Source organism: Rhinolophus sinicus, chromosome 3 (genome assembly GCF_057876585.1).
Source record: "Rhinolophus sinicus isolate RSI-liver-muscle chromosome 3, RSI-T2T, whole genome shotgun sequence".
Classification (NCBI taxonomy): Eukaryota; Metazoa; Chordata; class Mammalia; order Chiroptera; family Rhinolophidae; genus Rhinolophus; species Rhinolophus sinicus.
Window position 1 is genome coordinate 137,283,346 of NC_142503.1, and position 21,162 is coordinate 137,304,507.

Below are 21,162 nucleotides of genomic sequence, written 5' to 3' on the forward strand. Positions count from 1 at the left end.
ATAGCCAAATATGAGCTGGGAAAAGAACTAGGTACTTAGATATAATAAAAAACTAGTATTTCCTTCAACTTCAGTGTCCATCAATAGATGAATGGATAAAGAAAATGTGATGTATATATATGCAACAGAATATTATTAAGCCACAAAAAGAAGAAAGAGAAGGAGAATAATAATAATGCAATCTTGCCTTTTGAGACAACATAGATGGACCTTGAGGGCATTATGCTAAGTGAAATAAATCAGGCAGAGAAAGACAAATACTATGTTATCTCACATGTGGAATCTTAAAACAAACAAACTCATAAATACAGAGAACAGCTTGATGGTTGCCAGAAGTGGGGGATGGAGGGTGGACAAAATGGGTGAAAGGAGTCAAAAGGTACACTTTCATTTGTAAAATAAGTCTTGGAGATGTAATGTACAACATGGTGACTATAGTTAATAATGCTATATTGCATATTTAAAAGTTTCAAATAGTAAATCTTAAAAGTCCTCATCACAAGAAAAAAATATTTTTGCAACTATGTATGGTGACAGATGTTACCTAGTTATCGTGATCATTTTGCAACATACACAGATATTGCATAATTATGTTTTATACCTGAAATTAATGTTATATGTCAATTATACCTCAATAAAAATTTTTTTTAAATACTGTTTTCTTAAGGGGAATATCTTGCTTATACCTGGTATAAAAAAGTAAGATGAAAGTACATTTTATTCATAGCTAGCCAAAGAAGGACCTGTGCTAGGGTTAGATGGGATTTGAATAGGTAAAAAGACCTGAGGATTTTTCAATACTCATTTTCTAAGCTGGTCTCTGAGTCTAGTTCATGAACTTGTAATTTCCCTGCTGTGTGTAGTTTGTATTCTTATAAATCCTCATGCCTATAATAAAGTGCTTTCTTGTTACTCTTAAAAACTGGCTTCAAAGACTTGCTGACTACTTACTATCTGGAATACTAGAAATGAGGAAACCACAGGCAGGGCCAAGACACGAGGTGATTCTTTCTTCCTATTGCTACTTTCAAATCATCTTTCCCCACTCCTTCAATAACTCTAGCTTCTTTCACATCCATGTCCTTCAATTTTCTTCTACCTCCTGAGCCTCTTTAGTATTCTCACCTCAGACTTTGTAGTCACTCCCCATCATTCATGAATTGACCAAGCACCTGGCTCTGTATCTTCCTTTCCACCCCTACACCATCCAGTACCATGGCTTCTCAATGCCATGACCACCATCCCTCCTATGATCCCTTCCTTAACCCTACTCACCACCACCTCTCATAATCTTAACTGTTGACCTTATCACCCATTAACTCTTTTGAAGGTCCTTTTCTTTGACCACCACCTTCTCTTCTGGCTTACTTACTTTAGGACTTTCCTCCTGGGATTCTTTACCCTCATTGAGATCACCATCAGTCCGTCCCTACCAATTGTACGTTTTACCTTTCATTACCATCCTGATGTCCTGATTTCCTTTCCTCTCAGCTCAGAGTCAATGATCGTTCTTATAGTCAAGCCTTCAAATGTCCTTAACCCCTCTATCCTTCTATCTCTATATTGTTTTCACCTGGCAAAACATGAACCCTGGTTAAATTCAGTAACTGCTCACACTTTGTATCTGCATCCAAGTACTTTAAATATAGCTGGAGAAAAATGCAATTGTATGTACTGGTCTCATTTTAAATTCACCATCACAGATCTCAAATGGGCATTTACCAGTGCCTAGAAGTCTTATTACAGTTTCCTGGTAGGTGAATTTCTTCTTTCTGCCAAACAACTAATTTAATTTTTTCTCATTTTCAAATTTTCTATGTCCTTACCCTTCCTTAGCTATGATCTTGCTTCATACGTCATTGGGAAAGTAGAAGGAATATAATGGTAACTCCGTTTTCTTCTACCACATCTACCGTATCTGTAATCCATATCTATGCACTGTAATATTCTGTTAAAATTAACATTTTTCTTTTTCTATCAAAGGAATGACCCTTTTTTCGCCCTACCCCCAGCATTTTCTCTTTCTACTAAATCATTTTCACCATCATACATACACACTCTTAATATCTCAATTCTTTTTTAAAAACTGTCCTCCATTATCCTCACATTCTTCTCCAGCTACCACCCTATTTTTCTCCCTTCACAGCAGAATTTCTTGGGAATTGTAGTCTTCTTCACTGCCTATGATTTCCTCAAGTGTCTCTCTATTCCAACGAAACAGCTCTGATCACGTCCCAGAAATCTCCTTTTTGCCAAATCCAGGGTATTTTCCTCATTCCTGATCTTTATTGACTTCTTGGCTTCACTTGGCACAGTGTGTGAAATATTTCTTTAGGAATTGCTTCTCTCGGCTTCTTCCTTGGTGTGTATTACTTCTCAATTTGCTTTACTGCTGTTCTTCTCATCCAGGACCTCTTCCTGAGGCCCAGGATGGAGTCTTGGAATATTCCAATTATCTTTGCTTTCTACAACTATCTGTAAGTAATTGATTAAATACTGTTTATAAGCTGTAGACTCCCAAATTTATATCCGCACCCCCAACATTTCACCTGAACTCCAGACTCATACTTAGTTGCCTGCATCTACTGGCTATCCTAATAAACATTTTAAACTCAACACAGCCAAACAGGATTACTGATCTGCCACAAACCACAGCTCAACACACAGGGACCATCACGCTTCCCCATCTCAGTAAAACGCGTCACCACACACCCTGTTGATTAAAGCCAAAAAAATCCAGAAATCATCTTTGAGCACTCTTTCCTTACCATAGCCCCCCATCTAATGAATAAGCCCATCAACTTTACCACAAAAATTTCCCAAATCTTTCGTTTATCATCATTCCATTATTACCTTAATCCAAGCCACAATCTTTTAACTAGACAGCTGCAACTAGATTTTCTGCATTCATTCTGGTCTTACCACAATTCATTTTGCTCATAGCAAATGATCTTTTTAAAAAATCAGATCATGTCACTCCTTTACTTAAAGTTCTCCAGTGTTTTTTCATTGTCTTAGAATGCAGTATAAACTCCTATCCCCACATGACTTGGCCCCTCTCCACCTCGCCTTTTACTTTTCTCCCTCTTACTGTGCCATATGCCATGCTGGCCTTCATTTGGATCCTTGCACACAGTGACCTTGTTCCTGTATTAGGGCCTTGGTGCCAACTAGTGCCTTGGCCTCAAGTCTTTCTCCAGATCTGTATATAACCGGCCCCTAGTCATTCAGTTTACAGTTTTATAATGTCTTCTTAGAATGTTCTTCCCCTGGTCACTGGTCTCTAACCCCTAACCTCCATCCGCCTACCTAGTCACACATTCTCACATCACCTATTTGACTTGATTTTTAATATTGATTTTCGTGTGTGTGTGTGTGTGTTTCTTTCCCCCAAGTTGAACATTAGCATTACCAAGGACTTTGTGGTGTATAACACAGAGTTGTGCTTAGCATATAGTAGATACTCTCTTTTTTTATTGACTGAATAAATAAAAGAATAGAGACCTCAAATTGAGGACTCTGCTCCACTTACATCATTCTCATCTGGGTAATATTAACATACATATTGAGAACATGAGCCCCAAAGACAGTTTTTGACAGAATAAATTGCTACGAGGAATAAGTGCCTCAGCCAACTTTACTGTTTTTAGCTGAGCTACTGACCAGTGCAGAGAAGAGAGCAGAAATGCAGAAACAAATTGAAGAGATGGAGAAGAAGCTAAAAGAAATTCAAACCACTCTGCAAGAAAGAGCGGGGGATCAGGTTGTTTCTCTTTTTTTAATACATAAAAGTAAAGCTTACTGAAACAAGTTTAAGCAATTTAAAATCAGAAGGTAAAAGTCTCCCCAACGTCTGTTTAGAGTTTTCTGTGGTTTCTTAGCTATTAATTAAGAGCAGGAAAGTAATTTAATGGGTGACTTCCAATAGAATTTGTAGCATGTGATGTAAGTGATGCAATTTATTGATTCTTAGTTATACTCTAAACCATCGTTTTGTTACTTCTAACTTTAGTTTTTTATTCTAATCATGTTCCATTAAAATGAGGTTAACTGAAGAAATTCAGTATGTGCTTGGCACTGCTCCGTCAAGTACAAAGTACTAGTTTATACTACTGGTAGGAACATAAATTATTGGAAAGAACTTTTGTGGAACAGACATTTTATATGGTCAGCGGCTATCTAAGGGGAAAGAATGGTAAAGCTAATTTTGGAACTGAAGATTGAAAATAGGTAGCATTTTTTAGATAGAAGGGACAAATTGATTTTGTCTATTTAATGCAACAGCAAGAAGAGAAGGTGCCTGCAAAGGAGACAGCTGAACTGCAAAGTGCTTCAGAGTCTCAGGAAATACCAAGAATGACTCTATCCAATTCTGTTTGTCCAGTAAACTCTGGTGCCAGGTAGGACTACATTGGTGGAAAGGACAATGCTTATGGGAGGGCATTTAGAAGCAACTTGCATGACTTGAAGTCTCCTTGACTATTATAGTATCAAGATAAGAGTTTGCAAGTATCTGTCACAACACAGACTTTGATGCTGAAGAGGGAGGACTGGGTGTACTGACTTTTCGCCATTAAAAAAATACATGGTTTGTGCTCTCTTTGGCAGCACGTATACTAAAAAAATAGGTGGTTCGTATAGAAGCCATCAAACATGTCATTTTTTAAAAGATAAAACTGCCCATTTCTACCACCGAGAGATGACTATTAAGATTGATATATCTCTCCTTATGTGTTCTATTGTTTTGTTTTATAAAAATGAAAGTACCATTTTGTAATCTGCTTATACTGTTCGTGCAACTTCGCATTTATTATCAAAAATACTTCAACAATTTTAATGACTGAAGGTTCCATCTTTTTAAAGAATTTGGATTGACAGTACTAGAATATTTCTTTATCTTAGAGTGAAGAAGGTTATATTTAATGAGAAAACCTCTTGGATTTTTAAGAATTAAATAAATCTGTGGGTTCTAAACACATGATTTAAAATGAGTTTCTTTTCAGGGAATCTTCACTTGTAGAAAACCTTTGGCAAGAACAACCGCATTCTAATGGTGAGTTGTATTTGACAATGTTGTGAAGAACTTGCTGATAACCCACGCATTATGTAACAAGTGGTACATATTTTTTTAAATTACAGTAAAGGGAGTTGAAAGAAGGCTGAGAGGGCTACTAGGTATTATTATATCTTTGAATCATGGAATTCAGTTATAATCATATGATTGGAGATAAGATAGATATTTGAAAGAGTACTTTCATAAGATTCCTGTTTTAAAATATTTGGTTTAAATGTAAATTTAAATTTATACTAACACCAAATAATCTTCCACTTTAGCTAATGTACACTAAGCTAAGCATATCTGTAGTATACAGCAGCCAAGACTGGAAAGTGGATTTTGGAACAAATTTTAAAAAGCTTAAAACTAAAGCTATTTTATATTTAAATTTGTCTTCTTTTTCCATTCAGAAACATGCTAAAATGGTAAAAATATGAATATCTACCTATAAGTACTTTTTTTTTTTTTTTAGTGTTAAACAGAATCTGATTAAACCTCTAATTCCAACCACCAAATTATAGGAAATAAAAGCATGGAGGAACAGGTTAAACAACACAGAAGTATGTAATTGGCCAAAAAAAAATCAGCATTGTGGGACAAACAAGCTAGATTCTTTAACAAAAAATTTCTATGGAATAAAAATGATTTAAGAAACATTTCAACCAGGCACAGTACATGAATCTCACTCTGCATTCCCAATTTAAACTTTTTTTTTTTTTTAATTAAATTTATTGGGGTGACAATTGTTAGTAAAATTACATAGATTTCAGGTGTACAATTCTGTATTACATCATCTATAAATCCCATTGTGTGTTCATCACCCAGAGTCAGTTCTCCTTCCATCACCATATATTCGATCCCCCTTACCCTCTGGCAACCACTAAACTATTGTCTGTGTCTATGAGTTTCTGTTTCTCATTTGTTTGTCTTGTTCTTTTGTTGTTTTTGGTTTATATACCACATATCAGTGAAATCCCATGGTTCTCTGCTTTTTCTGTCTGACTTGTTTCGCTCAGCATTACTCGCTCAAGATCCATCCATGTTGTCACAAATGTTCCTATATCATCTTTTCTTACTGCCGAATAGTATTCCATTGTATATATATACCACAACTTCTTTATCCATTCATCTATTGAAGGACATTTTGGTTGTTTCCACGTCTTGGCCACAGTAAACAAAGCTGCAATGAACATTGGAGCACACGTGTCTTTATCTCTAAATGTTTTCAGATTTTTTGGGTAGATACCCAGGAGAGGGATTGCTGGGTCATATGGCAATTCTATTCATAATTCTTTGAGGAACCTCCACACTGCCTTCCATAATGGCTGCACCAGTCTGCATTCCCACCAACAGTGTATGAGGGTTCCTTTTTCTCCACAGCCTCTCCAACATTTGTTACTATTTGTCTTGTTGATGATAGCCATTCTGACTGGGGTGAGATGATATCTCATTGTGGTTTTGATTTGCATTTCTCTGATGATTAGTGATGTTGAGCATTTTTTCATATGTCTATTTGCCATTTGTATGTCCTCTTTGGAGAAATGTCTCTTCAAGTCGTCTGCCCATTTTTCAATTGGGTTGTTTGTTTTTTTGTTGTTGAGTTGCATGAGTTCCTTGTATATTCTGGATACTAGCCCCTTATCGGAGGTACTGTTTGCAAAAATCTTCTCCCATTCAGTTGGTGGCCTCTTTATTTTGTCAATGGTTTCTTTTGCTGTGCAGAAGCTTTTAAGTTTCATATAGTCCCATTCGTTTATTTTAGCTTTTACTTCCATTGCCTTTGGAGTCAAGTTCATAAAAGGCTCTTTGAACCCAAGGTCCATAAGTTTAGTACCTATGTTTTCTTCTATGCAGTTTATTGTGTCAGGTCTTATGCTTAAGTCTTTGATCCATTTTGAATTAACTTTGGTACATGGTGACAAATAGCAGTCCAGTTTCATTCTTTTGCACGTGGCTATCCAATTCTCCCAGCACCATTTATTGAAGAGGCTGTCTTTGCTCCATTGTATGTTTTTAGCTTCTTTGTCAAAAATTATCTGTCCATATTTATGTGGTTTTATTTCTGGGTTCTCAATTCTATTCCATTGGTCTATGTGTCTGTTTTTCTGCCAATACCATGCTGTTTTGATTTTTGTAGCCCTGTAGTACAAGCCAAAGTCAGGAAGTGTGATACCGCCATTATTGTTCTTTTTTGTTAAGATTGCTTTGGCTATTCGGGGTCTTTTGTGGTTCCAAACAAATCTGATGATTTTTTGTTCTATTTCTTTAAAATATGCCATTGGGATTTTGATGGGGATTGCATTGAATCTGTATATTGCTTTGGGTAATATGGCCATTTTAACTATGTTGATTCTTCCAATCCATGAGCACGGAATGTCTTTCCATTTCTTTGTGTCTTCTTCAATTTCTTTCAAAAATGTCTTATAGTTTTCAGCATATAGGTCTTTCACATCCTTGGTTAAGTTTATTCCTAGGTATTTTATCCTTTTTGCTGCAATTGCAAAAGGAATTGTTTTTTGTATTTCTTTTTCTGAGATTTCATTGTTAGTATATAGGAAGGCAATGGACTTTTGTGCGTTGATTTTGTAGCCGGCAACTTTACTGTATTTGTTGATTGTTTCTAATAGCTTTTTGGTGGAGTCTTTAGGGTTTTCTACATATAGCATCATGTCATCTGCAAAGAGTGATAATTTAACTTCTTCATTCCCAATTTGGATGCCTTTTATTTCTTTCTCTTGCCTGATTGCTCTGGCAAGGACTTCCAACACTATGTTGAAAAGCAGAGGTGATAGGGGACATCCCTGTCGTGTTCCTGAACATAGAGCAAAGGGCTTCAGTTTTTCTCCATTAATTATGAGATTTGCAGAGGGCTTGTCATATATGGCCTTTATTATGTTAAGGTATTTTCCTTCTATACCCATTTTATTAAGTGTTTTAATCATAAATGGATGTTGTATCTTGTCAAATGCTTTTTCTGCATCAATTGATATAATCATATGATTTTTGTCCTTTATTTTGTTTATGTGATGTATCACATTGATGGATTTGCGTATGTTGAACCATCCTTGTGCCCCGGGGATGAACCCCACTTGGTCGTGATGAATAATCTTTTCAATGCATTGTTGTATTCGATTTGCTAGAATTTTATTTAGGATTTTTGCATCGGTATTCATCAGAGATATTGGTCTGTAGTTTTCTTTTTTTGTGCTGTCCTTACCAGGTTTTGGTATTAGGGTGATGTTGGCCTCATAGAATGAGTTAGGGAGTACTGTCTCTTCTTCAATTTTTTGGAAGAGTTTGTGCAGGATTGGTATTAGATCCTCTTTGAAGGTTTGGTAGAATTCACTAGTGAAGCCATCTGGTCCCGGACTTTTGCTTTTGGGAAGGTTTTGGATGACTGATTCAATTTCGTTACTGGTGATCGGTCTGTTTAGATTTTCCAGTTCTTCATGGTTCAGCCTTGGAAGGCTATATGTTTCTAAGAACTTGTCCATTTCTTCTAGGTTGTTGAATTTGGTGGCATATAGTCCTTCATAGTATTCTTGGATGATCCTTTGTATTTCTGTGGTGTCCGTGATAACTTCCCCTTTTACGTTTCTGATTTTGTTAATCAGTGTCTTCTCTCTTTTTATCTTAGTAAGTCTAGCCAAGGGTTTGTCAATTTTGTTAATCTTTTCAAAGAACCAGCTCTTTGTCACATTAATTTTTTCTATTGTCTTTTTGTTCTCTATTTCATTTAGTTCTGCTCTAATTTTTGTTATTTCCTTTCTTCTGCTGACCTTGGGTTTTACTTGTTCTTCTTTTTCTAGTTCTTTGAGGTGTAACATGAGGTTATTTATTTGGGAGTTTTCTTGTTTCTTGAGATAGGCCTGTAATGAGATAAATTTCCCTCTTAAAACTGCTTTTGCTGCATCCCAAAAATTTTGGTAGGATGTATTTTCATTGTCATTTGTTTCTATGTATCTTTTGAGCTCTCCTCTAATTTCTTCTTTGACCCAGTCCTTCCAATTTAAACTTTTTGAAAAATTTTGTTAAAATGTGAAATTTCTGACTGGATATTTGATACTCAGAAATTAATTCTATAGATATGATCATGTTTTAAGATTATGCTGTTTAAAAAGAGCCTCTCTTCTAGAAATACATACTGAAATATTTATAGATGAAATGATAATGATGTCTTGAATTTGCTTCAAAAGAATCTGGAGTTGGGGTGGATTTGGGGAATAGTGGTAGGGAATAAAGATATAACAAGATCATCCATCTGTGTTTAGATAATTATTATTAAATGATCTCTACTTTTATATGTGTGAAATTGTTCGTTAGAAAAAAGAGTGCCTTTCTGCTTTCAAACAATGCAAAATATTACTTGATCTAGTTGTCTTAAAGAATAGAGCGTTTACTTTTAAGAGTATGAATCTAGTCTCTTGTTCTATAGGTCCCAGTACTCCTTTCTCCATTTTTGACGAGTTTCTTCTTTCAGAAAAAAAGAATATCAGGTTTGAGGCTTTTTGTTTTGTTTTGACACTGAAAACTTTTCGGTTATTATAAATGAGGGGTTACTGTTATCTATGTCAACAGGGAAAAAATGGCTAAATAAAGTCTGTCATTTTCCAGTCCTGCAGGTCCCCCACCAGTTCCAGTCCAACGAAGACCCCTTGCAGTTCTCAAAACTTCAGAAAGCATCACCTCAAATGAGGATGTGTCTCCAGATGTTTGTGTAAGGAACAGTATTCCTAAGTTAATATAAAGGGACTAGTAGATTGTTTCATTCAGTTCTCACAAAAGTTTAGGGTTCATATGAAAATTACTGGCTTGAAATAAGCATGTGAAAAGATACTCAACATCATTAGTCACCAGAGAATGCAAATCAAAACCCTAGTGAGATGCTACTTCACAGGCACTAGGATGACTATAACGAAAAAAAACAGAAAATAACAAGTGTTGGTTAGGATGTTAGAAAATGGAACCTCATACAGTGCTGCTGGAAATTAAAAATGGTGCAGCAGCTTTGAAAAACACTTGGGCAGTTCCTCAAAATGTAAAACATAGAATGACCATCTGCCCAGAAATTCCCTCTTAGGTTTATATCCAGGAAAATTAAAAACATATGTTCATACAAAAAACTTGTACGTGAATATTCATAGCATTGTTCATAATAGCCAAAAAGTGGAAGCAACCTAATGTCCATCAACTGATGCATGCGTAAACAAATTGTTGTATCCATACAGCGGAATATTATTTAGTCATAAAAAGGAATGATGTACTGATACATCTTACAACATGGATGAACCTTGAAAACACTTTGCTCAGTGAAGCCAAACACAAAAGACCACGTACTGTATGATTCCATTTATGTGAAATGTCCAGAATAGGCAAATCCATAAAGACAGAAAGTAGATTAGGGATTTCCAGGGGATTAGGGAGAGTGACTGCTAATAGGTATGGAGTTTCTTTTGGGGGAGATGAAAACGTTCTAGAGTTAGTTAGTGGTGATGGCTGCACTACTCTGTGAATCTGATGAAAACCTCTGAAACGTCCTCTCTAAAAGGATCAACTTTTTGTTGTGTGAATTATACCTCAATTTTTTTAAGTGGGGAAAAAAAATTACTGTCTTAAAAGCCTTTAGAACACTTTTTTTAAACCAACGTGACAAACGATCTTTGTTCTTTTATATAAAATGCTTTCTGTGGCAATGGAAAAGTTGTGTGGACCAACCATTTTTTCTTTAGTAATGTCCTATTTTAACTACTATGGACCGGTGACATGACATTATTAGAGTAAAAAGACCCCATGTAGACATTCAGATCAAAGTAAATAACCTTTATCAGTGACATTTCATTAAAGTCTTAAGGAAGAAAATCATCCTTCTATTCAAACCAGTATCTAGAAACTTGTCTTGAGGTTGAAGAGGATTGAATAGGTTTACTCTTAAGACTTAAGATGAGATGTGAAGAGTAGCTATAAAGATTTAAAGCAGTGTTCTCCACATCCTAAGCAATGAATTACTTGAAGGTACTTTTTTAAAACATGTTTTGTTTCCTATTTATTGAGGTATATTTTGCACCCAGTAAACTGCATAAGTATTCATTGTACAGCTAGATGAATTTTTACATGTATGAATATTTATGCAATCTCCACCCAGATCAAGATACAGAAAATTTCCAGCAACCCAGAATTGCTTAGGGAGCCATTTATTACTGAAGGTGCTCAGGCCGAATTCTAGCTATACTGAATTGGAATTTCCAGGGATCAAGTCTAAACATGTATTTTTGTTTGTTTTAAATACTTTCCCAGGTAATTCGGATAGTCCACTAACTGCTATGAAAAGATAACATTGTAGAAGAATAATTAATTACATATTGTGTTCTTGAGAATAGCACCAGAGAACATGATGAATAGATAGGCTGGATTTGGAAGTAGTGGTTCTAGGTTCAGCTGTTCAGGGATGGACTGAATTACTAAAGGAGTCAATCTGGTTTTTTGGTTTTAAACCTTTTACTTGTATTTAATTGTTAATAGGTACCTGTCATAATTATTTCCCCCTAAAAAGATAATATTTAAAATGTCTAAAATAATAGTATAAAATGTATTGTTAGACTATACATACTGTTTTACTTTAATCTAATAATTTTTAGCCATATTTATTGTTTCTTCTATATGTACTTCTCTATTTACTTATGTTGACTCAAAAATTTAAAGTATATGTCAAATTGATAACCTAGAAAATCAATATCTAGTATCTACAAGGGTTAAATGAAATCGGCACTTTTGTATACTGCAGGTAAATATATAAAGCGGTACAATCTTTCTGAGGGCAGCTAGGCAATATGTAGAAAGAATCTTTTTTTTCTTTTCTCATAAATGTTGGGGAATATTGGGGAACAGTGTGTTTCTCCAGGGCACATCAGCTCCAAGTCCAGTCGCCTTTTTCAATATTTAGTTGCAGGGGATGCAGCCTACCATCCCATGTGATTATTTAACCAGCAACCTTGTTGTTAAGAGCCATCCAGCCACCCCTCCAGAAGCTCAGCGGCAGCTCATTGTTTTCAATCTAGTTGTGTAGGGCACAACTCACTGGCCCATGTGGGAATCGAACCAGCAACCTGTTGTTCAGAGCTCACGCTCTAACCAACTGAGCCATCCAGCCGCCCCTGTAGAAAGAATCTTAGTGTTCATAATCTTTTGACCTGATAATTCTACTCTTAGAAATTATTCCTAAGAAAATTAAGATATTCCTAAAGATTTACATGTACAAGGATATTTGAAAGTTTTATAATAATAAAAAACAGGGAATAACCTAAAATAATTGGTTGTCTTCTGATAGACCCCACAGTGTGACCGTCATGTTTTTAATTTTTAATAGCACAAAAAATAGGCTAAAAATATGAGAAAGAATAATATATACAGTTAACCCTTGAACAACAGAGGTTTGAACTGCACAAGTCCACTTATACACGGATATTTTTCAATAAATAAATAGCTTCCATATCCCTGGGTTTCACATCCACAGATTCAACCAACCATGGATCACCGTGGGTTGCAAACAGTATTTTTAATCCGTGGTTGGGAATCCGCATATGTGGAGAACTCTATGCATTGTTCTATGCCCTTTTATAGAAAGGACTTGAGCATCCCCAGTTTTCCAATCCACGGGGGGGGGGGGGGGGGTCTTGGAACCAGTCTCCCACAGATACCAAGGGACGGCTGACTGTAAGTTAAGTTTTTGGGGAGTCAGAAGTTATATAGGATTTTCAACTGCATGGAGGTCAGCACCCCTAACCCACACGTTGTTCAAGGGTCAACTGTATTAGCATATATGCTTTAATTTCACTTCTTTTAAAACCTATTTTTTAAATGTGAAGAATATGCTTGTGCTTGTACCTACAGATATATATGGTAACAGCAGTTGCTTCTGGGAGTAGTAATTGAAGTGGAGATAGGGGCGGGGGCTGTGTCAAGTGCCTGAGGGAGACTTTTTCACTATATATCCTTTTAAACTAGTTGGCTTTTTAAAACCATATACATGTATTAACTTTTAAAAACAAAGGCATATTTTAAATGTGGGTTTTTTTATACTTTATTTTTCATATTTTCTACCATGATTGTGAATTACCTTAAGAAATAAAATAAAAATTAAGTATTTGGCATAGAAGTAGACCGCTTAAAAGCTGGGAGGATAGCAGATCATCAGAACATTTTCTAGGCCAAAGCCAAACAAAAAGTAGTATTAGTCCTCTACTTAGGTGAAACTGGTTGGAGAAAAAAACTGTTGCCCAGTATTTTTTTTTCCTTTGTGTGGAGAATCCTCATAGTGTATTTTTGATGAAATATAGTTTGCTGTTTTCATGATACAAAACCTTTTTCCTCAAATGTTATAATCTGCTTTTTTAAATTGTGTTTCCTTAGAGATTCTGATGTGCTACCCTGAACCCTGTGTTGAAAATCACTTATCTAATAAATGTCTCTCTAAGTAAAAAGGATAGGACATTAATGTGCTTATTGAAATATTTCAGCTAAACTTTACGTGGTTTTTATTTCAGGATGAATTTACAGGAATTGAGCCCTTGAGTGAAGATGCTATTATCACAGGTTTCAGGAATGTGACTATTTGTCCTAACCCAGAAGACACTTGTGACTTTGCTAGAGCAGCTCGTTTTGTATCCACTCCTTTTCATGAGATAATATCCTTGAAGGATATCCCTTCTGATCCTGAGAGACTATTGCAGGAAGACGATCTGGATGTGAAGACTTCTGAAGACCAACAGACTGCTTGTGGTACTATCTACAATCCAGCTCTCAGCATCAAGAAGCTGAGGTGACTGGTGCTTATTGGTTGCCCAAACCAGACTGTTGAATACTCTCTTATTCTGTGTGTGCTTATCAAGTATAGCAATTATTAGCAAGCTTTTACTGTCAGGTACTATGCTAAGTGCTTTACATGACAGTAGAGCTCCCCCAGATAAAGTGTCAGTGGGCCTTAATAATTGATTTGAATATGAGGGTTAGAAGAAGTAAATTTTGCTGGTTATGAGACTAAGGCCCAGGAGGATTATGGTATCTTTGAGGACATTTGGCAAAGTGTACCTGATTAGGAGAGAGGATGCATTTTTTCCCCTTTGATACTAAGTTTAAAACAATGGTAGAATAACTTGATTCTAATTTCAAATAGGCAACTAGAAGTGTATTTTTTCTAAAGTATCATTTGATAGAGTGGTGGAAATTAATAAAGAATAGGTGTGAGGAATGGCACAGAGATCCAGGGACTAAGCCTTATGATCTATCCATATTTAAAAGTCGTCTAATATAAACTAATTCCAGTTCAGAAACATTCTTTAATTTTCCAGTTTGTGTTTTTAAAACTACATTTTCAAACTTCTCCTCCAACATATTTTTTATCATATTTGCTAGCAATGTTGGTGTCCCTTTTTCTTTCTTGACCTTTTCTTATTGCAGAGTAAAAACTCCAGAGAAGGAATAAACAGGAAGAAAGATAGTGTCTTAGTAAGTTTTTCTCAGTATTTTAGAATAGATGTAAATAGGCATTTACTATACATTAGATAAATAAAGTATAAGTTCAGAAATTTAATGCTAGATATTGCTTTTCAACCAGGGTAAAGTTACCTAGATTCTGATTATGTAAGTTGACATATATACAGAGGGTGCCAAAAAATGTATGCACATTTTAAGAAAGGAAAAAACTGTTATCAATATATACTGATAACGAAAGATGAGTACAACTCACATTTGACTTCTGCAATTACAAAAGGTGCTCAAAGTGGCACCAGCGTCAAGACACTTCTGATTATGTTGAACTGCTGCTTGAGCAATGTTGACCAAAGTGTTAATATCTCTTAAAATGTGTATACATTTTTTTGGTACCCCCAGTATTTTCCCTATGAGGATTGACCCATTTGTGGTTCTTTCAGCCCAATTATTGAGGACAGCCGGGAGGCCACACACTCCTCTGGGTTGTCTGGATCTTCTGCCTCAGTTGCAAGCACCTCCTCCATCAAATGTCTTCAAATTCCTGAGAAACTAGAGCTTACTAATGAGTTTGCAGGTAAGTTCATATATACCACTTACTTGCAAGCAAATGTCTACATCCATGTTTAGTGAATACTTATTTATCTTCGCAAACTAAGCTGTTTTTCTTCTCTAGAAAAGTTCCCATAAATTGTGAAATTTCTAGAATAAGTTAATAATAACTGAGTATGGTATCATAAAGACCTGAGGTGAATGAGTGTTGTTAGGTTAACAGTATTCATCGTGAAATCTTGTTTATTTTCCCCTCCCCTGTTGTCATACTCATTTTAGGTGTTTTGGGTGATGGGTTTTTTTCCCCCCCGCAGAAAACACTGTTCAGTCACCCTGGTGTTCACAGTATCGCAGTCAACTACTAAAATCCCTGCCAGAGCTGAGTGCCTCTGCAGAGTTTTTTGTAGAAGATAGACCAATGCCTAAGTTGGAAACAGAGGAGGAAATTGAATTAGGTAAGTAACATTGAATGGATGTCCTTTTGGTTATGACAGTGTACAAATTAGTGATTATTTGTACTTGAGCTTGATGCTTGTGCCCAGTAAATATTTCTAAATTGGAAGAAACAGCATTATAGAAGTTGACACACTGATAAGTTCATGTCCCAGTAACAATTGGAATCCTGTTTTCCCCTCTTTCAATTTCTAACAAATGATTTTGAAAACTGTTCTAGCTACTACTAACTGGCAAATAGAAAGTTCCTTTAAGGCCTTACCCCAGGAAGTATAAGCTAGGGGTTATACTATACCAGTGGTTTTTAAATGGAATCAAACCTTCTCAACAGGTAATGAGGATTATTGCATTAAACAAGAATACCTAATATGTGAAGATTACAAATTATTCTGGGTGACACCAAGAAACTCTGCAGAATTAACCATAATAAAGGTGGGACTGATTCTTTGTCATTTCAATTGCCTTGTATAAATAATGTGGGTTGATGCAGTAACTGTGGCCCCATGGTACCATCAAATCCTTTGGATAGTCTATAAGTTCCTTATCGAAAAGTCAGTGATGCATCAAGAAATCGCTTACCATTATATGACAGGATCAGATATCAAAAATAAACTATTGTGTAAGTCTCTTAATATGTCCAAACCTATTAAGTATTCTATTAATTTTATCTTTTTGAGGAAATTTCTGGCCTTCTCCAATCTGAACTATCCTGTTTCCCTGAAAATAAGATTGGGTCTTATATTAATTTTGGTTCCAAAAGGCGCATTAGGGCTTATGTTCAGGGGATCCTGAAAAATCATGCTAGGGCTTATTTTCTGGTTAGGTCTTATTTTCGGGGAAACACAGTAGTTATATTCTAGCATTAGCAAACACGTGTGCATCCATGGCTGTGTGCTCGCTCACACACACACACACACACACACACACACACACACACAGTGTATTACTTTGAAATTGTCATTCACCACCATCCTAGGGGGTTCACATTACCTCTTTCTTATATTGGATGCTCAGTGATACTGGATCCCATTTTGTCATCTTTCTTGGTTTAAGCCTTCATGTTTTAGTAGCTTCCCGAGAAAAGATGCATGGGTATAAGTTTTTTGAAACCTTGCATGTCAGAAAATTCCTTATTTCACATCGTTACTTGATTGGTAGTTTGGCTGGGTGTTAGAATTTTAGGTTTAAAACTATTTTCCTTAGAATTTTGAAGATGAGTTCTATTATCTTTTGACTTCTAACCTTGCTTTTAAAGTCTTGCTGTTCTTTATGTGAGGCTATTTTCCCTTTTCTCTGGGTCCTTGCAGGATCTTATTTTTGTCCCCAGTATTCTGAAATTTCACAATTAATATGCTTTGGTAAAAGTCTTTTGTTGCCCATATGCTAGGCACTCAATGGCCATTTCAGTTTGGAAACTCCTTCATTTCTAAGAAATTTTCTTCAAAGAATACAGTTTTCTTCCCCTCAGTCTTCTCTGTTCTCTCATTTCAGAGTTCTTTTTATTAGGATATGGGGTCTCCTGAACAGGTCTTTAAAAATCTTGCCTATTTTCTATCTCTGTCTTTTTGCTTTACTTTCTGAAATGTTTTGTCAACTTTATTTTCTATTTTCAGTCTTTTACTGGGTTTTTCATTTCTTTTGTCATGTATTTAATTTGCAAGAGCTTTTATTCTCAGAATTTTCTTCTTTGTAGCATTCTGTTCTTCATTTCAAAGATGGAATATTTTTTATTTCTCTGACTATATTTATGATGCTTTAAATTTTTTTCTCCCTGCATGATCTGTTTCCTGTTTGGATTTGTCTTTCATATTAGAGGCTTTCTTCAAGTCTTTGGCTTCCTATTCATATTTAAGTGTAGGACTCTAAACACCAATTGAAAGCTCTGTATATGGAGGGACCTTGACAGCTGTGGGACTCACTGGAGGATGATCTCACTTGGCGATTTTATTAGAAAACCCCCAATTTTTAGGTCTTTTCATTTGAGCTGATCAGATCCCTCAGAGAAAACTTTTCTAATTTTCTGCCTCATGCATATAATCCTGGCTGCTAGCTTCCCGAAAGCTGGGTGGGGAAATTAGTCTGGAGAATGGAGGGGCAGAAAGGTGCATCTTAACATTTGATAATGAGGTCAGACAATTAAGTTCGCGAACTCATCCTAGAAAACGTGCTATGTACTTCATTGCTGAATACCATTATTGTCACCTTCGAAGTACTCCCCTTGGGAAGCTGTGCACTGACCCCAGCACCTAGTCCACCCATCAAAGCAATTTGGCACTCTTTCTGGAATGGCCATCATAGCTTTCGTTGTATTACCCTTATGTCCTGAATGTCATCAAAATGTCTTCCTTTCAATATTTCCTTTATCTTCAGGTAAAGAAAGAAGTTATTGGGGGCCAGGTCAGGTGAGTAGGGAGGGTGTTCCAGTACAGTTATTTGTTTACTAACTAAAAACTCCCTCACAGACAGTGCCATGTGAGCTGGTGCATTGTCATAATGCAAGAGTCATGAAGTGTTGGCGAAAAGTTCAGGTGGTCTAACTTTTCCAGGCAGCCTTTTCAGCACTTTCAAATAGTAAACTTGGTTAACTGTTGGTTAACTGTTTGTCCAGTTGGTACAAACTCGTAATGAATAATCCCTCTGATATCAAAAAAGGTTAGCAACATCATTGCAACAAGTTCGCGAACTTAATTGTCAAGCCTTATATAAGCTTTTTCTTCTTTTCTATATGGTATTTCCACCCTCAACAGTGCATAGTGTCCTCTAGTCCAGAGCCCTTCTGTTTTATACTCTCTAGGAATAACTTCTGGTGTTCTGGAATGGGGAAGAGAGGCAGTTGCCAGGCTGGGTTATAAGAGGAGGAGGGAGAATCTGGGGTGTAACTTCCTCTTTAACAGTTCCACCGCTCCTGTTTTAGCTCTGCTTTCACCATTACTTCTGTAGGTAATTGGTGCTACCAGTTTTATACTATAGACAGATGGTATAAATTTGGTTGCTCTCAGCTTTCTCCATTGCTGGAATCAACTTTCCTTGGGTCTGCTAAGTGGGTTTTACCTCTTAGTGGTCTCTTTCCAGCTTCCAGAATTTGTTGCTGCTGTGCCCTTTATTATAGATGCTTTTTAAAACATCCCTTTACTATTATTTCTGTTGGGGTATTGGAAGGGCTTGGAGGGAATGTTTTCAATCTGCCAATGACAACCATAGATTTTAATTGCTCTTATTTTAAAATATAATCTCTTACAGGTATCTTCTCAAACTGTCCCATGGGACTTTTATATCAACCTCAAGTTAAGGGAACGTTTAAATGAGGAGTGTGATCATTTGTGCAGCTATTATCAATACCAAGATGGCTGTATTGTTTGGCACCAATATATAAACTGCTTCACCCTTCAGGTTTGAAACATAGAATTTCATGTCTCAAGTAGAGAGATTTGTGCTCCGCTTAGCAAAAGAATTTAGTACATAGTACAAAATTCCAGTTAATCTTCTATAAATAGTCCAATTCGTTATAAATTAAAAGCATTGATCATTTTCTTTTCCTAAGTTATTTTGACCAAGAACTTCTTTTAACTTTTAGTGTGTCAATTTTCAAACATATACGAAAGTAAAGAGAATTGTGCAATTACCAAATCATCTAACTGTGATCATCATCAGCTTATGTCCACTCTTGTTTTAAATTCCTGGACTGATAATTCCAACATCCTTGCCACGTCTGGTTTTGATACTTGCTCTGTCTCAAATTGTGGTTTTGCCTTTTAGTATGCCTTGTAATTTTTTCTTGACAGCCAGACATGGTGAAAGGAACTGCTGTAAATAGGCCTTTAGTAATGTGATAGGTAAGGTGTGAGGTTCTAGAATCCTGTGACTTATGTTCGTTTATAGTGAGGCTATGTCTTTGCACTGTGAACTTCACAAGTGTTTCTCAGTTTGTTTTTCTGCCCCTTACGTGGGATAAAATGGCTAGAGAGGGCTCAAGTTGGGTATTTCCCTTCCTGAGTGCAGGCCTTGTGAAGAGCAGCGTGCTCGGGACTGTTTCAGAATGGTTCCTTTTCCCCTTCCCCTGCTGCAGCACAAGGGAAATTTTTCTCTGATATTTACTTAGCGAACCTGGTCTAGCTTCTAAATGTAAAACTCACAAAAGCATGGAGGTCCCCGATGCTTACAGATTTCTTCTGAGTTATTGATTTTTCAGTCTGTTCAGCTTTTTGTTAGGACAGAATGGCGACTTCCAAACTCCTTGCATAAGGAGTGGGAACCCGAGGTGGAGACGTCTGTTTTTGCCACTCTTATTTTGTCTATACTTCCCCCTCACAGACTGGATTACTTTTTGAACACAAACACAATATATCGTTTTATTCCTTGGAATGTTCTTAGTATATTAGGTTTTGCTGCATGTTTTGATGGTAATATGAATTCTCTAAAATGGTTGGAATAAGGGTATTTTAAAACTATCCTTTATAGAGCACCTGTTATGGGCCAGGTTCATCCTTGATGCACTTAGTCCATTATTTCATTAAATCCTCACAAATAATATTACAGGAGAGCAGTGTTGTTAAAACTGGGGCAAGACCCAACCTACATAGGAACCCACATTGTAATAGAGAACAACAGGGAAGAGTACAAAGCAGCAGTTAGCAAGGTATTGAGTTTAAGTACAGTCATACTAACGTAAGAAATAGTGAGGTTTTTTTCCTTCTTTTTCCAGGATCTTTTTCAACACAGTGAATTTATTACCCACGAAATAACAGTGTTGATTGTTTATAACCTTTTGACAATAGTGGAGAAACTACACAAAGCAGAAATAGTCCATGGTGACTTGAGTCCAAGGAGTCTGATTCTTAGAAACAGGTCAGTCCTTTTCATTCTCTTACGATTCTGTCACCTTTCTCTTACACATGGATAGTTGCCATTTTCTTTTGCCTTTTGAGAAATGCCATATTGATGAACACAGTATGTTAAGAGAATATTTGTTATCTAAAAGTCAATAATCATGGGAAATAGTGTAAACGAATTCAAAGAAAAAAACACATTGAGGAAATACATTAATTCAGAAAAAAGAATTAACCCCTCTGAGTATTGTGATGATTCCTGTCAAGAAGAGGTATAACACACGAATGTTTGGGGAAATGGGAAGTAGATTGTGTGTAGTCTTCCTTTGAGTGGGACTAGTGCAGATCTAGCAAATAATGCTAGTGAAACCGAGGCACTGTTCAGTTCCAAAGGCCAAACCTGAAGTCAGGCCAAACTGAGGTAATTGCCAAGAGGAGTGGGGAAAACCAGAGTACAGCTGCAAACTATGCCAAGAAAAGGGGCTTAGCCATCAGGTTCAAGGGGTGAATGCAGAGAATAAAATAAGAAATGAAGCCTAAATACTAAGAACTGAGAAAATATAAAAAACATTGAGGCATGAACAATGCAAAGACATCCCACAATTTTTGTATTATGAAAAGGACCATCACACCCTTTTAATGATTATTGGTCTCATGGTATTTGAATAAAGCGATCTGGTTTAAAGATGCTTTGTCTGCCCAATCCTGTGTCTACCCCAACCTTGGGTAAGTATTTAACTTTTTCTCTGAGGTCATTGGTGTACAACTAAAAGCTGCAATCATTCTTTACAC

General features: G+C 36.2%; 1 protein-coding gene across 2 annotated transcripts in view; it reads left to right on the forward strand.

The window, feature by feature from the left end:
* The window catches only part of BUB1B (BUB1 mitotic checkpoint serine/threonine kinase B), an 86,497-nt gene that overhangs the window by 33,435 nt on the left and 31,900 nt on the right, over window positions 1–21,162 (forward strand). For both annotated transcript variants that reach the window (XM_088797139.1, XM_019725498.3), the window contains exons 10-20: window positions 3,651–3,763; window positions 4,285–4,400; window positions 5,004–5,053; window positions 9,492–9,552; window positions 9,671–9,773; window positions 13,597–13,871; window positions 14,983–15,116; window positions 15,406–15,546; window positions 15,876–15,976; window positions 18,785–18,934; window positions 20,247–20,389. In XM_088797139.1, coding sequence (XP_088653265.1) covers window positions 3,651–3,763; window positions 4,285–4,400; window positions 5,004–5,053; window positions 9,492–9,552; window positions 9,671–9,773; window positions 13,597–13,871; window positions 14,983–15,116; window positions 15,406–15,546; window positions 15,876–15,976; window positions 18,785–18,934; window positions 20,247–20,389 — 1,387 coding nt within the window. The remainder of the gene's footprint in view (window positions 1–3,650; window positions 3,764–4,284; window positions 4,401–5,003; window positions 5,054–9,491; window positions 9,553–9,670; window positions 9,774–13,596; window positions 13,872–14,982; window positions 15,117–15,405; window positions 15,547–15,875; window positions 15,977–18,784; window positions 18,935–20,246; window positions 20,390–21,162) is intronic.